Source organism: Salvelinus alpinus, chromosome 13, assembly GCF_045679555.1.
Source record: "Salvelinus alpinus chromosome 13, SLU_Salpinus.1, whole genome shotgun sequence".
NCBI lineage: Eukaryota > Metazoa > Chordata > Actinopteri > Salmoniformes > Salmonidae > Salvelinus > Salvelinus alpinus.
The window spans coordinates 20,503,086-20,517,041 of NC_092098.1; the positions used below are offsets into that span (position 1 = coordinate 20,503,086).

General features: G+C 38.7%; 1 protein-coding gene across 3 annotated transcripts in view; it reads left to right on the forward strand.

Annotated features, from left to right (window-relative positions):
- The first annotated feature begins 331 nt into the window (after nt 1–331).
- LOC139537318 (THO complex subunit 2-like) overlaps nt 332–13,956 on the forward strand; it is an 86,754-nt gene continuing 73,129 nt past the window's right edge. For 2 of the 3 annotated variants that reach the window (XM_071338486.1, XM_071338488.1), the window contains exons 1-3: nt 332–487; nt 1,849–1,904; nt 2,168–2,259. In XM_071338486.1, coding sequence (XP_071194587.1) covers nt 402–487; nt 1,849–1,904; nt 2,168–2,259 — 234 coding nt within the window. In that variant the 5' untranslated portion in view covers nt 332–401. The remainder of the gene's footprint in view (nt 488–1,848; nt 1,905–2,167; nt 2,260–13,956) is intronic. The other variant, XM_071338489.1, reaches the window with a different exon arrangement.

Sequence of the window (13,956 nt, forward strand, 5' to 3'; positions counted from 1 at the left end):
TTATTCTAAAACACATACAAAAATAAAATTTTCTCTATAGGCTTAGTCCAACGAACCATGGTGGAGTTAGTGCCTACAAAAAGACGCCATTACTATTTCTCTCTTACACTTAAATGAAATGACTACGGGACAGAGTGCAGTATAGTCACTGGTTGTGTGACCCTGGTTTGAATCACCTGCCTCAGGGGTTGCTACACTGGTGTCAGCACTGGGATGGTGATCATGTAGATCACTAAAGGATGAATGTGGGTCTTTTTAAAGAGTAAGGAAGCCAATGTTACAATAATGGGGTATGGGTAACTTTGTGGTTAAATTTGACTGGAAGACCTGAAATTTATTCGGCGTCCCACGATGCACTGGGTTGCATACTTTGACCCGGCATTCAGCTAGACATCCGGGCTATGTGTGGTATTTTGGGGAAGATGGCGACACTTATCCTGCCTGCTGATTGGATCAAAAACTGGGAAAAATCTGGAAAACATGAGTTGTAAGTTGTATTATATAGTTAAATTGTGAGGACGAATGTCTTGTTTCATTTTCCATAAGGGTTGTTGAGCCATGCAACCAGTTCCCATCGTTATCCTCGTACGAGACCTGGGCAATCTCGCAATGTGAATTAGCAAACCTAGCATGCTAACTAGCTAGCTAACCCTACTTCAAACAGTGAGGCCATTTCACAATAGCAAGATACAGTTGGCTGCGGTTCAATAATTATGTTAGAAATTATAGTTTGGTACAGAATTCGACAGATTCCATATGGGATTGATATAACAATTAATTTAACACAGTTGGCCTGGGTCATTCGATACGAACTAATTAGTTAGCTAACTTTCGAGTCCGCCGCCAGTCCTCCGAAGCAACTAGCTACAGTAGCTTATTGCTGTGAAAGCCAGTAGGCTAGTTAGTTAACGTTAGCTAAGCAGCTAATGATGCAGGTTAGCCTGGTAGTTGACCCTGTACATTATAATGTTAGCTAGTAGTTACCCAATGTAGCTAACTAGCTAGTTGGTAAGATAACTTAATGAACAGTGAGCTAGCTACTGCATCACACAACGTACAGTTGGTGATCACATAATAAGCTAACTAGCTACCGACGCATACCCAGCAAGCTGATTATGCTGGCACCACCATCTGATTCTTGCTACACGAAACATTAGCAAGCTAGCTCGTTGGCCACTTTGTTTAGAATAGCCACCATCTGTATGGATTAACGAGCAAGCTACTGATATTTTAGGTAATACATGGTTCCCTGGCAGTTATCACTTTGTCTCCACATTTTCTATCATCATGGTAATTCTTATGGTAGTCCCTAACTATCTAGATAGCTAACGGTACTGAATTGAAAACATGTCGTCGACTGAGTTAGCTAGTATGGGGGCGATTTCAACTGATTTAATAATTGGCAACAGTTACAATTAACGTTACATTTCAGATATTTAATAGACGCTCTTAACTGACTTACAGGAGCAGTTAGGGTTAAGTGCCTTGCTCAAGGGCACACCAGTTGGCATTGGTCAGTATTTAGTCTTCAAGCTCTCTAGTAACTGGACATTCCAGTTTTGACAATGTTTTAAATTGCCATATGAAAAAATGCTCAGAATGGCGTCCTCATAAAACAATAACGTCTGTTAGTTACAGTATTATATGCAGTGTTATTATTAGAGGCGGAGATTAGGCTGTCTGCAACACACTACACATTATGTATGCATATACTACTGTACACTACTACTAACTGTACCAGCTATGATCATTTAGATAACTATTCACTGAAAATACTAGTATCCTAGTCATTGAAAATAAACTAGCTAATATAAAGTATAATGTCACCTTTTCCCCTTCTCTGTTCAGTGTACAACTATGTAAGAATCTTGCAGACAAAACCAATCATGACAGCATAATAAAAGGTATGTATCGCTCTGCTATTTGAAAGAACAGTATGCATGTTAATTTTGTTACCATTGAGTACAATTGCTACCTGAAATGAAGATGTACTATTCATTCAATGATGGTTTCTTGCTATGTCAGGTGTCATCTAATGTTCTTATAGCATCATACCAAGCTTACATCTCAACAACTCTTCGGTTGACTGTTTGTGAGTAGGTCTAATACTGACACATTGTATTGGGAATAATTCTCTTCCCGTTTGCCTCATCCCTTCATTCTTTAGATATACAGGCTGCTTTGTATGAACTCTGCTGGCATGTCGTACAAGGGAACTTCAAGCTGGACCTCGCTGCTAGCGTCCTCAGTGACATGATGGTATGTATGGCCTTGTTGAAGTCCTCTCATTGTCTGCAATGTCTGTCATCCCAGAAAACCTGCAATGCTTTTAGAGGATTTTGTGGCCTATACGATAGTCCTTTTAGTGAAAACATTGACTCGCACAGTATCTGGAGTGATGTGTATTTAGTTCTTATTTTCTGGTTAGTAAAGATACACTATACAGAAATCGTGCCGCCATTACCTTGTTACTAAAATTCAAATAGTACTTATAATTTCAGTTTGTGACAAAACAAGCAAGTATAGTGTAGAGAATCATTGTACCATCTAAACCGCTGTGAAATATATATTTTTAGGGCACTCCCCCAAAAAAAGAAAGTGTGTTGAAATTATAGACATATCTGATGTTTTAATCAAAACTTGCTGAGCTATGTTAAGGAAAAATGACAGCGAGTGACTGTGACTAGCACCCATTGTCTCTCTCTCCTCCCTGTTGCAGCGACCACCACAGAACATCAACAGTGTTTATTGCGCTGTCCTTGTTGCTGAAGCTGCAACATACACTGAACCGAAATATAAACAAAACATGCAACAATTTCAAAGATTTTACAGAGTTGGAGTTCATATAAGGAAATAAATTATTTAGGCCCTAATTTATGGATTTCACATGACTGGGAATACAGATATGCACCTGTTGGTGACAGATACCTTAAAAAAAGGTAGGGGCATGGATCAGGAAACCAGTCAGTATCTGGTGTGACTACCATTTGCCCCATGCAGCGCGACACATCTCCTTCACATAGAGTTGATCAGGCTGTTGATTGTGGGACTGTGCAATGTTGTCCCACTCCTCTTCAATGGCTGAGCGAAGTTGCTGGATATTGGTGGAAACTAGAACACGCTGTCGTACACGTTGCTCCAGAGCATCCCAAACATGTTCAATGTGTGACATGTCTGGTGAGTATGCAGGCCATGAAAGAACTGGGACATTTTCAACTTCCAGGAATTGTGTACAGATCCTTGCCAAATGGGACCGTGCGTTATCATGCTGAAACATGAGGTGATGGCGGCAGATAAATGGCACAACAAAGGGCCTCCGGATATCGTCACGGTGTCTCTGTGCATTCAAATTGCCATCAATCAAATGCAATTGTGTTCGTTATCTGTAGCTTATGCCTGCCAATACCATAACCCCACCGCCACTATGGGACAACGTTGACATCAGCAAAACGCTCGCCCACACAACTCCATACACACTGTTGCCATCTGCCCGGTACAGTTGAAACCGGGTTTCATCCGTGAAGAGCAAACTTCTCCAGTGTGCCAGTGGTCATCAAAGGTGAGCATTTGCATACTGAAGTCGGTCAAGACCCTGATATGGTTTCTGACAGTTTATGCAGACATTTTTTAGTTGTGCAAACCCCCAGTTTCATCAGCTGTCCGGATGGCTGGTCTCAGACGATGCCGCAGGTGAAGAAGCCGTATGTGGAGGTCCTGGGCTGGCGTAGTTACACGTTGTCTGAGGTTGTGAGGCCGGCTAGACAAACTACCAAATTCTCTAAAACAATGTTTAAATGTCCCTTATGGTAGAGAAATTAATGTTCAATTCTCTGGCAACACCTCAGATGAACATTCCTGCAGTCAGCATGCCAATTGCACGTCCCTCAATTTGAGACATCTGTGGCACTGTGTTGTGACAAACTGTACATTTTAGTGGCCTTTTATTGCCCCCTGCACAAGGTGCACCTGTGTAATGATCATGCTGTTTAATCAGCTTCTTGATATGCCACACCTGTCAGGTAATGGATTATCTTGGCAAAGAAGAAATGGTCACTAACAGGGATGTAAACAACATTTGAGGGAAATAAGCTTTTTGTGCGTACTGAACATTTCTGTGAGCTTTTATTTCAGAGCATGAAACATGGGACCAACATATGTTGCATTTATATAACTAATCCCTCATTTGTTTAGGGAAAAACATTCACTATTCCTTCAACCCTTCCTCTTTATACGTAACATGTATGCATCGCATGCACCTGACCAATAGGGCCTGACTTATAGCCTATCATAATCACATCAATAAATTGGTTATAACAAATTCCGAACACTGTAAAACATTGACAGCAAAATGGATTCAAAGGAAGTGACAAACTCAAAACAGGTGAATGTTTACTGGTTGCTCAGGAGATAATGGGGAAGTCAGATGTGTGGAATAAATGTGACTCGTGGAAAATACTGGAGATCAAGAAAAAGAAGGTAAGGAGCAAGCGCTGCGTACATATTATTTGGTGTTCGATAACAATATAATATTTCTGACCCTTTGGAACATTATAAACGACACTAAATACATTTATAAGTACCAGAGAGTCTGTTGTAACGATTTTTTGTAAAGCCTTTGTTACAGCAACCATTTCCAGGATGGAATTATTAATTTTTTATGCTTATTCAAGGGTCACTTTGTTATTTTAAAACTAAAATGCTTGATTGCATTTCAAATCATGAATGACTCATGTGCTGTGTGATGACATTAATGAATCATTGATTCAGTAGCCTATATAACTATTGAAATAAAGGCCTAAGTAAGTTATGGTATTAAGGACTCAACAGGATCCGCTCTTAGGCCTACAGCTTGATGGTGGTTATACAAGGCTTCTATACTAAGCCTACTAATTATAATGACATTACTTATTATAATTATGACCGTAATAGTAATAATAACAATAAGGAGATCAAGTAAAGGAGGGTTATTATTTTTCTGACAATTTGGTACAGTGTAAGCAACACTTCATAAATTATAAATAATACCAGAGAGGCTGTTCTAACAGAAAAAAAGTGTAATGCCTTTATTACATCATAGCAAAGATTTAAAAACAGCAGAATTTGTGAAATTATTTATCTGACGTGTTGTGATGGCGTGGGGCTTGGTGCTCACGGAATCGGGGCGGCAGGTAGCCTAGTGGTTAGAGCGTTGGACTAGTAACTGAAGGGTTGCAAGATCGATTTCCTGAGCTGACAAGGTAAAAATCTGTCGTTCTGCCCCTGAACAAGGCAGTTAACCCACTGTTCCTAGGCCGTCATTGAAAATAAGAATTTGTTCTTAACTGACTTGCCTAGTTAAATAAAGGTAAAATAAAAAGCAGTAGTCTATTAAACAAACACTCAAACAGGCAACATAGGCAGCATCTGTCTTGTTTTTGTAGATATACAGTGCCTTCGGAAAGTAATCATACCACTTGACTTTTTCAAAATGTTATGTTACAGCCTTGTCCTAAATTTTAATTATTAAAAAAAATATATATTTCCCAAAAAGTTATGGGGTAGATCAGCTTTAGTAGATTGTTGCTTCCATCAATGTAATTGTCTGCATCATTTCCAATCCCCCATATATATTTTTGGCATATGTGTGTGTGTGTGTATGTATGTATGTATGTATGTATATGTGTGCGTGTGTATACAGTTGAAGTCGGAAGTTTACATGCACTTAGGTTGGAGTCATTAAAACACATTTTTCAACCACTCCACAAATGTTTTGTTAAACTAGTTTTGCCAAATCCGTTAGGACATCTACTTTGTGCATGACACAAGTAATTTTCCCAACAATTGTTTACAGACAGATTATTTCGCTGTATCACAATTCCAGTGGGTCAGAAGTTTACATACAATAAGTTGACTGTGCATTTAAACAGCTTGGAAAATTCCAGAAAATGGTGTCATGGCTTTAGAAGCTTCTGATAGGCAAATTGACATTTGAGTCAATTGGAGGTGTACCTGTGGATGTATTTCAAGGCCTACCTTCAAACTCAGTGCCTCTTTGCTTGACATCATGGGAAAATCAAAATCAATCAGCCAAGACCTCAGAAAAAAAATCGTAGACCTCAACAAGTCTGGTTCATCCTTGGGAGCAATTTCCAAACGCCTGTACAAACAATAGTATGCAAGTATAAACACCATGGGACCACGCAGCCGTCATACCGTTCAAAAAGGAGACTCGTTCTGTCTCCTAGAGATGAACGTACTTTGGTGCGAAAAGTGCAAGTCAATCCCAGAACAACAGCAAAGGACCTTGTGAAGATGCTGTAGGAAACGGATACAAAAGTATCTATATCCACAGTAAAACGAGTCCTATATCGACATAACCTGAAAGGCCGCTCAGCAAGGAAGAAGCCACTGCTCCAAAACGGCCATAAAATAGCCAGACTACGGTTTGCAACTGCACATGGGGACAAATATCGTACTTTTTTTTCCTGATCTGATGAAACAAAAATAGAACTGTTTGGCCATAATGACCATCGTTATGTTTGCAGGAAAAGGGGGGAGGCTTGCAAGCCGAAGAACATCATCCCAACCGTGAATCACAGGGGTGGCAGCATCATGTTGTGGGGGTGCTTTGCTGCGGGAGGGACTGGTGCACTTCACAAAATAGATGGCATCGTGAGGATGGAAAATGATGTGGATATTTTGAAGCAGCATCTCAAGACATCAGTCAGGAAGTTAAAGCGTGGTCGCAAATGGGTCTTCCGAATGGACAATGACCCCAAGCATACTTCCAAAGTTGTGGCAAAATGGCTTAAAGACAACAAAGTCAAGGTATTGGAGTGGTCATTACAAAGCCCTGACCTCAATCCCATAGAACATTTGTGGGCAGAACTGAAAAAGCGTGTGCGAGCAAGGAGGCCTACAAACCTGACTCAGTTACACCAGCTCTGTCAGGAGGAATGGGCCAAAATTCACCCAACTTATTGTGGGAAGCTTGTGGAAGGCTACCTGAAACGTTTGACCCAAGTTAAACAATTTAAAGGCAATGCTACCAAATACTAATTGAGTGTATGTAAACTTCTGACCCACTGGGAATGTGATGAAAGAAATAGAAGCTGAAATAAATAATTCTCTCTTATTCTGACATTTCACATTCTTAAAATAAAGTGGTGATCTTAAGACAGGCAATATTTACTAGGATTAAATGTCAGGAATTATGAAAAACTGAGTTGAAATGTATTTGGCTAAGGTGTATGTAAACTTCTGACTTCAACTGTACATGCATGCATGCATCTTTTTTTTAAATATACCTTTATTATTCCCCGCAAACCCTACAACCCCTCCCCCAATTGGAGTAAACTAATAAACAATAGTTATATTTTTTGTTTTTAGTCCTGGCCTTCCTCTATTTCTGATGTCAATCCAGTTTATCTATTTGTAACTATGCTATTTCACAAAATGTCTGAACCTTTGTTATCTTGTTGTTATTAGTCACCCCCTTCAGCTCCGTTCAACCCCTCCCATCTATCTCTGAACACCATCCATTTTGGATTTCTATTTGCCATATATTTTTCAACTGTGCTGTGATACTTCACAAAAGTACTGAACCTTTCTTTTCTCATAGCTTCTACAGATTGTAAATTAAAGAAATATGTTTGCTAAAATTGTAATTATGTTATTGATTGACTGACTTTTCAAATAACCCAGCATTGCTATCTGCAACGTTAGTTCTAGGTAAATGTTGCAATTCTTCAGCCATTCTTGGACCTGTGACCAAAAACGAGCTACATATGGACAATACCAAAATAAATTATCTAATGACTGCCTCCTTGCAGCAAAATCTGCAGAGCTGGGAAGGTTGTATCCCATATACATATATATATAAACATTCTATATGTTACAAGATTTTTGTATAATTAAAATTGAAAAATTAAAAGTTTTGAATCTTGCGTCGTTTTGCGTGTCAATTCATAAACCATGTGCCATGGAATCAGTACATCGAAATTCTCTTACCAAATATTTTGCAATTTATATGGCACAGCTGTCAATTCTTTGGTCCTTAAATGAAACTGGTATATATTTTTGTTTATTACAATTTTCTTTAACCATTTTTGGACTATAATGCAGGGCCAACAGACAAGTTCCTTCCTTTTTCCCCCTTCCACTTTTCTCTTCCATTTTTGTGGTAATGCTGGAATTAGTTGGTTGTAATTTTGGGTAGAGCAGACATTTCCATATGTCTGTTAGCTGCATGTGTGAACTCCACCAGTCCTATTTATGATATATTTTACCTTTTTTAATTTTTTTTAATCAATTAGTTTATTGGAGTTTAACAAATATTTGTTGTATAATTTGTTCTGTCTTTTCAGGTGGATTAAACTGAAATTGCATCCAACTTTCTAATATTTTGGAGATTATTTCGTTTCAAATAAACGAAAGTGAGCAGTTGTAATCTGAATAAAGGGAAAAGGGCCATTCTTGAACATGGGGTGAGACATTCGTACTAATTTACTAGAGAACCATTTCGCATTTAAGTATAACTTTTGTATGACTGATGCCTTTAGTGAGAGGTCTAATGCTTTAATATTTAATCATTTCTGCACTCCATATTCGTTATATAAATAGGCCCTTTTAATTTTGTCTGGCTTGCCGTTCCAAATAAAATTGAAGATTGTTTGATCATATAATTTAAAAAGCAGGTCACTAGGTGTAGACAAAACCATAAGCAAATAGGTCAACTGTGATATGACTAAAGAGTTAATCAGAGAGATTTTTCCACAAATAGACAGGTATTTTCCTTTCCATGGTAGCAAGTTCTATTTTTGCTAACTTTCTATAAAAATGTGTTTCTTTCGGGATATGTATACCGAGTATGTCCACATCCCCGTCAGACCATTTTATTGGTAAACTACACGGTATTGTAATAGTTGCATTTTTTTTTTGTGATGTAATACTTATCATAATTTGGTTTTAATCCAGAGAAGTTAGAGAAAGTATCTAGATCCTCTGAGGCTGTGGAGTGATTCTAATTGTGGTTTTAAAAGGAAACCTGAATCAGTGTACAATGACACCTTTGTTTTTAAGCCATGGATTTCTAACCCCTAATATTATTATTGGATCTAATTTTAGCTAACATTTCGATGGCAATAACAATGAGATATGCCGATAGTGGACAAGCTTTTTATACTCCTCTTGACAGTTTAAAACTATCTGAGATGTATTCATTATTTACTATTTTACACCTAGGGTTACTATAGATTAAGATAAATTAAAATGAATTCTCACCCTTGTCAGTCTGTCTTTGCACAACTCAGTGAAAGGCATTTGCCTGCTTCCCATATATATTTGTTGTTGTCTGTCTGTCTATCTATATTTTTCAGGACCCTGTCTTTCATAGATCATTCGTAAAAATCCAAAACTTTAAAAGCTATTTTCCAAAATGTATATATAAACTCCAGTTGTACTTTATCTAAAGCCTTTTCAAAATCCGCTATAAAAACCAGGCCTGGTTTCCCCGATATTTCATAGTATTCTATTGTTTCCAGTACTTGTCTTGTATTATCTCCAATGTATCGTCCATGTAAAAAATATGTCTGATTAGGATGAATAATATCTGACAAAACCTTTTTTAATTTTATGCGCCAAGCATTTAGCTAGAATTTTTGCATCACAACACTGAATTGTAAGAGGCCTCCATTTTTTTAAAGTGGACTGCATCTTTATATATACCATTTGGATCCTGTTTCAGTAATAATGAAATCAGACTATAATCTACCGTTTGTATAGGAGTGGTTAAAACATGCTAATAATGGTCCTCTGAGTATATCAAAAAAGGTTTGATATACTACCTTAACTGGTATGCCATCCAGCCCTGGAGTTTTCCCGGACTTAAAGGCTTTAATTGCGTCAAGAAGTTCCTCCTCTGTAATTTGGCATTCACATGAGTCTTTCTGTACATATGTTAATTTTACATCATTAATAGGGGGGGGAAATCCATACAATTAGCTTCGGTTAGTGGAGATGGAGGAGACTGAAATGAAAACATTCTTAAAGTACTTTACTTCCTCTTTCAAAATATTGTTTGGTGAATCATGAGTGACTTCATCATTTGTAACAAGTTTCAATATTTTTGGGGGTAGCATTTCTATGTTGAAGATGGAAAAGGAATTTGGTAAATTTTTCCCCATATTCCATCCAGTTCGCTTTTAAAAAAAATAATATATTACACTGGATCTTTCTTGAATAAGTTCCTCTATTTCTTTTTGTTTTTCCTCTAACTTATTCTCAGCCTCTATGGTACAGTTTTTATTGCTTTCTATCTGCTGTTAGTCCTTCAATTTCCTTTGTTAATATGGACTCTCTTGACCTAAATTGCTTTTGTTTAATAAGTGAGTACTGAATTTCATGGCCTCTGAAGGCACTTGTAAAAGTGTCCCATACAATAAGGGCTGTACCTATGTTGTGGGAAAAAGTCCGTTATAAATTATTCTGTTCTAGTTAAAAACATGTTTATATCCAGTAGGCTTTGATTACATTTCCAATATCCTCACCCACGTGGAAATGATGTAAGAGTAATATATATGCCAATTATGTGATGGTCTGACCGCATTCTGTCCCCTATCAACACTTTTGGTGCCAGAGAGAATGACATAAGAAAAGTAATCAAGACGACTAGTTTGATTAAGCCTCTGCCATGTATATCTCACTAGGTCAGGGTATTTAAGCCTCTGTATATCCACTAATTCCAATATATCCATGACATTCATGATTTCCTTAAGTGCCTGAGGGGGATAGTTTGTAGTGATTTCCTTTACGGTCCATGTAGATATTTACATCCTTATTAAAATCTCCCACCATAATAATATAGTCTAGTGTATATACTACCTCAACGAATCGGTGCCCCTGCACATTGACTCTGTATCGGTACCCCCCTGTATATAGTGTCTCTATTGTTATTTTACTGCTAATTTTTAGTTACTTTTATCTCTTATTCTTATCCCTATTTTTTTTAAACTGCATTGTTGGTTAGGGTCTCGTAAGTAAGTATTTCACTGTAAGGTCTACACCTATTGTATTCAGCGCATGTGACAAATACATTTTTTATTTGATTTAGTGTTGCTTGTGTAGTTGATAAATTATTATATATTTTCAAAGAAGCTTGGATCATTATTTGGACCGTATAGGTTATTAAGCCAATATCTGTTTATGTTCTAATAACATATTTAAAATCATCCATCTACCTTGAGGATCTGCTTGGACAATTTGCACATTTGGATCAAAATTACTGTTAATTAATATCATCACCCCTTTTGAATTTCTTTACCCATGGGAGAAATATATTTTGCCCCCCCCCCCCAGTACTTTTTCCACAAAACTTTATCTAAAATTGTTGAATGAGTTTCCTGTAAACTTCTCTTTTAGCCAGGTAAATACTGATCGTCTTTTCTTATTATCTGCTAAGCCATTACAATTATAACTGGCTATACTTATTTCACCAATTACCATAATGAGACCCAAGTTTCAATTCTATTTGTCATGATATATGTTTGTAAACGTACCATTAAAAAGTAACATGATGATTGAGTGTCTATATACAGTGGGGAGAACAAGTATTTGATACACTGCCGATTTTGCAGGTTTTCCTACTTACAAAGCATGTAGAGGTCTGTCATTTTTATCATAGGTACACTTCAACTGTGAGAGACGGAATCTAAAACAAAAATCCAGAAAATCACATTGTATGATTTTTAAGTAATTAATTTGCATTTTATTGCATGACATAAGTATTTGATCACCTACCAACCAGTAAGAATTCCGGCTCTCACAGACCTGTTAGTTTTTCTTTAAGAAGCCCTCCTGTTCTCCACTCATTACCTGTATTAACTGCACCTGTTTGAACTCATTACCTGTATAAAAGACACCTGTCCACACACTCAATCAAACAGACTCCAACCTCTCCACAATGGCCAAGACCAGAGAGCTGTGTAAGGACATCAGGGATAAATTGTAGACCTGTACAAGGCTGGGATGGGCTACAGGACAATAGCCAAGCAGCTTGGTGAGAAGGCAACAACTGTTGGCACAATTATTAGAAAATGGAAGAAGTTCAAGATGACGGTCAATCACCCTCGGTCTGGGGCTCCATGTAAGATCTCACCTCGTGGGGCATCAATGATCATGAGGAATGTGAGGGATCAGCCCAGAACTACACGGCAGGACCTGGTCAATGACCTGAAGAGAGCTGGGACCACAGTCTCAAAGAAAACCATTAGTAACACACTACGCCGTCATGGATTAAAATCCTGCAGCGCACGCAAGGTCCCCCTGCTCAAGCCAGCGCATGTCCAGGCCCGTCTGAAGTTTGCCAATGACCATCTGGATGATCCAGAGGAGGAATGGGAGAAGGTCATGTGGTCTGATGAGACAAAAATAGAGCTTTTTGCTCTAAACTCCACTCGCCGTGTTTGGAGGAATAGAAGGATGAGTACAACCCCAAGAACACCATCCCAACCGTGAAGCATGGAGGTGGAAACATCATTCTTTGGGGATGCTTTTCTGCAAAGGGGACAGGACGACTGCACCGTATTGAGGGGAGGATGGATGGGGCCATGTATCGCGAGATCTTGACCAACAACCTCCTTCCCTCAGTAAGAGCATTGAAGATGGGTCGTGGCTGGGTCTTCCAGCATGACAACGACCCGAAACACACAGCCAGGGCAACTAAGGAGTGGCTCCGTAAGAAGCATCTCAAGGTCCTGGAGTGGCCTAGCCAGTCTCCAGACCTGAACCCAATAGAAAATCTTTGGAGGGAGCCGAAAGTCCGTATTGCCCAGCGACAGCCCCGAAACCTGAAGGATCTGGAGAAGGTCTGTATGGAGGAGTGGGCCAAAATCCCTGCTGCAGTGTGTGCAAACCTGGTCAAGAACTACAGGAAACGTATGATCTCTGTAATTGCAAACTAAGGTTTCTGTACCAAATATTCAGTTCTGCTTTTCTGATGTATCAAATACTTATGTCATGCAATAAAATGCAAATTAATTACTTAAAAATCATACAATGTGATTTTCTGGATTTTTGTTTTAGATTCCTTCTCTCACAGTTGAAGTGTACCTATGATAAAAATTACAGACCTCTACATGCTTTGTAAGTAGGAAAACCTGCAAAATTGTCAGTGTATCAAATACTTGTTCTCCCCACTGTAGCTGTACCATGATATTTGCGTTGCTACTAAGTAAATCTCCAATTGGTCCCCATTATTCCACCCACTAAAACCACCCATCATCCCGAGTTGGGTTGTCATCCCAATGCCCGGCAGACCGCCCCGGAGAGACTGGGACCAATCCTTCGAAACGAGCACACAGTGCCACCCACAGAACAGAAGCAGATCAAACGCATTTCCATCGCCCTCACCTCGATTTGTATTTTATATATAGAGCCATTAAAAAAAAAAAAAAATCTGTTATTTTCCTAAATTAGCCATTAATATTTGTAGTAGTCTAGGCGGTTTATGCAAAGGATTTTTACCTCTCACCAGTCTCACCATTACCAAAATTACATTATGGCAAGCAATTATTGTGATTCATCCTATATTGTTCCTAACATCTTTTACTCCCTCGCAACAGTTGTGGCACACACACACCACCCACACACACAACCAACCGTAGTCTCAGATTCTCAACAGTTGCACCATCCCAGAGCCCAACTCAAGAAAGATCTTGATTTACGAATGCATATACAGTTGCAGCTGTTTGAGAAGGCAGGCAAAACTGAGCAAAAAGTAGGCAAAAAAGGGGGAGATTTGATTAACCATTGTCAGATATATCCCGTTGCCCTGAAACACCCACAAATGGTCCCCCGTTGTTACCATATTCCCAAGCATCTCTGTGCAGACCTTTGATTTTGTGCCACCAGGGCCACAATAATATGCTCCCTCTCTGAATGTCCGAGTGACCCCCTGCCCATTGGTTACTGCAGCTAGTG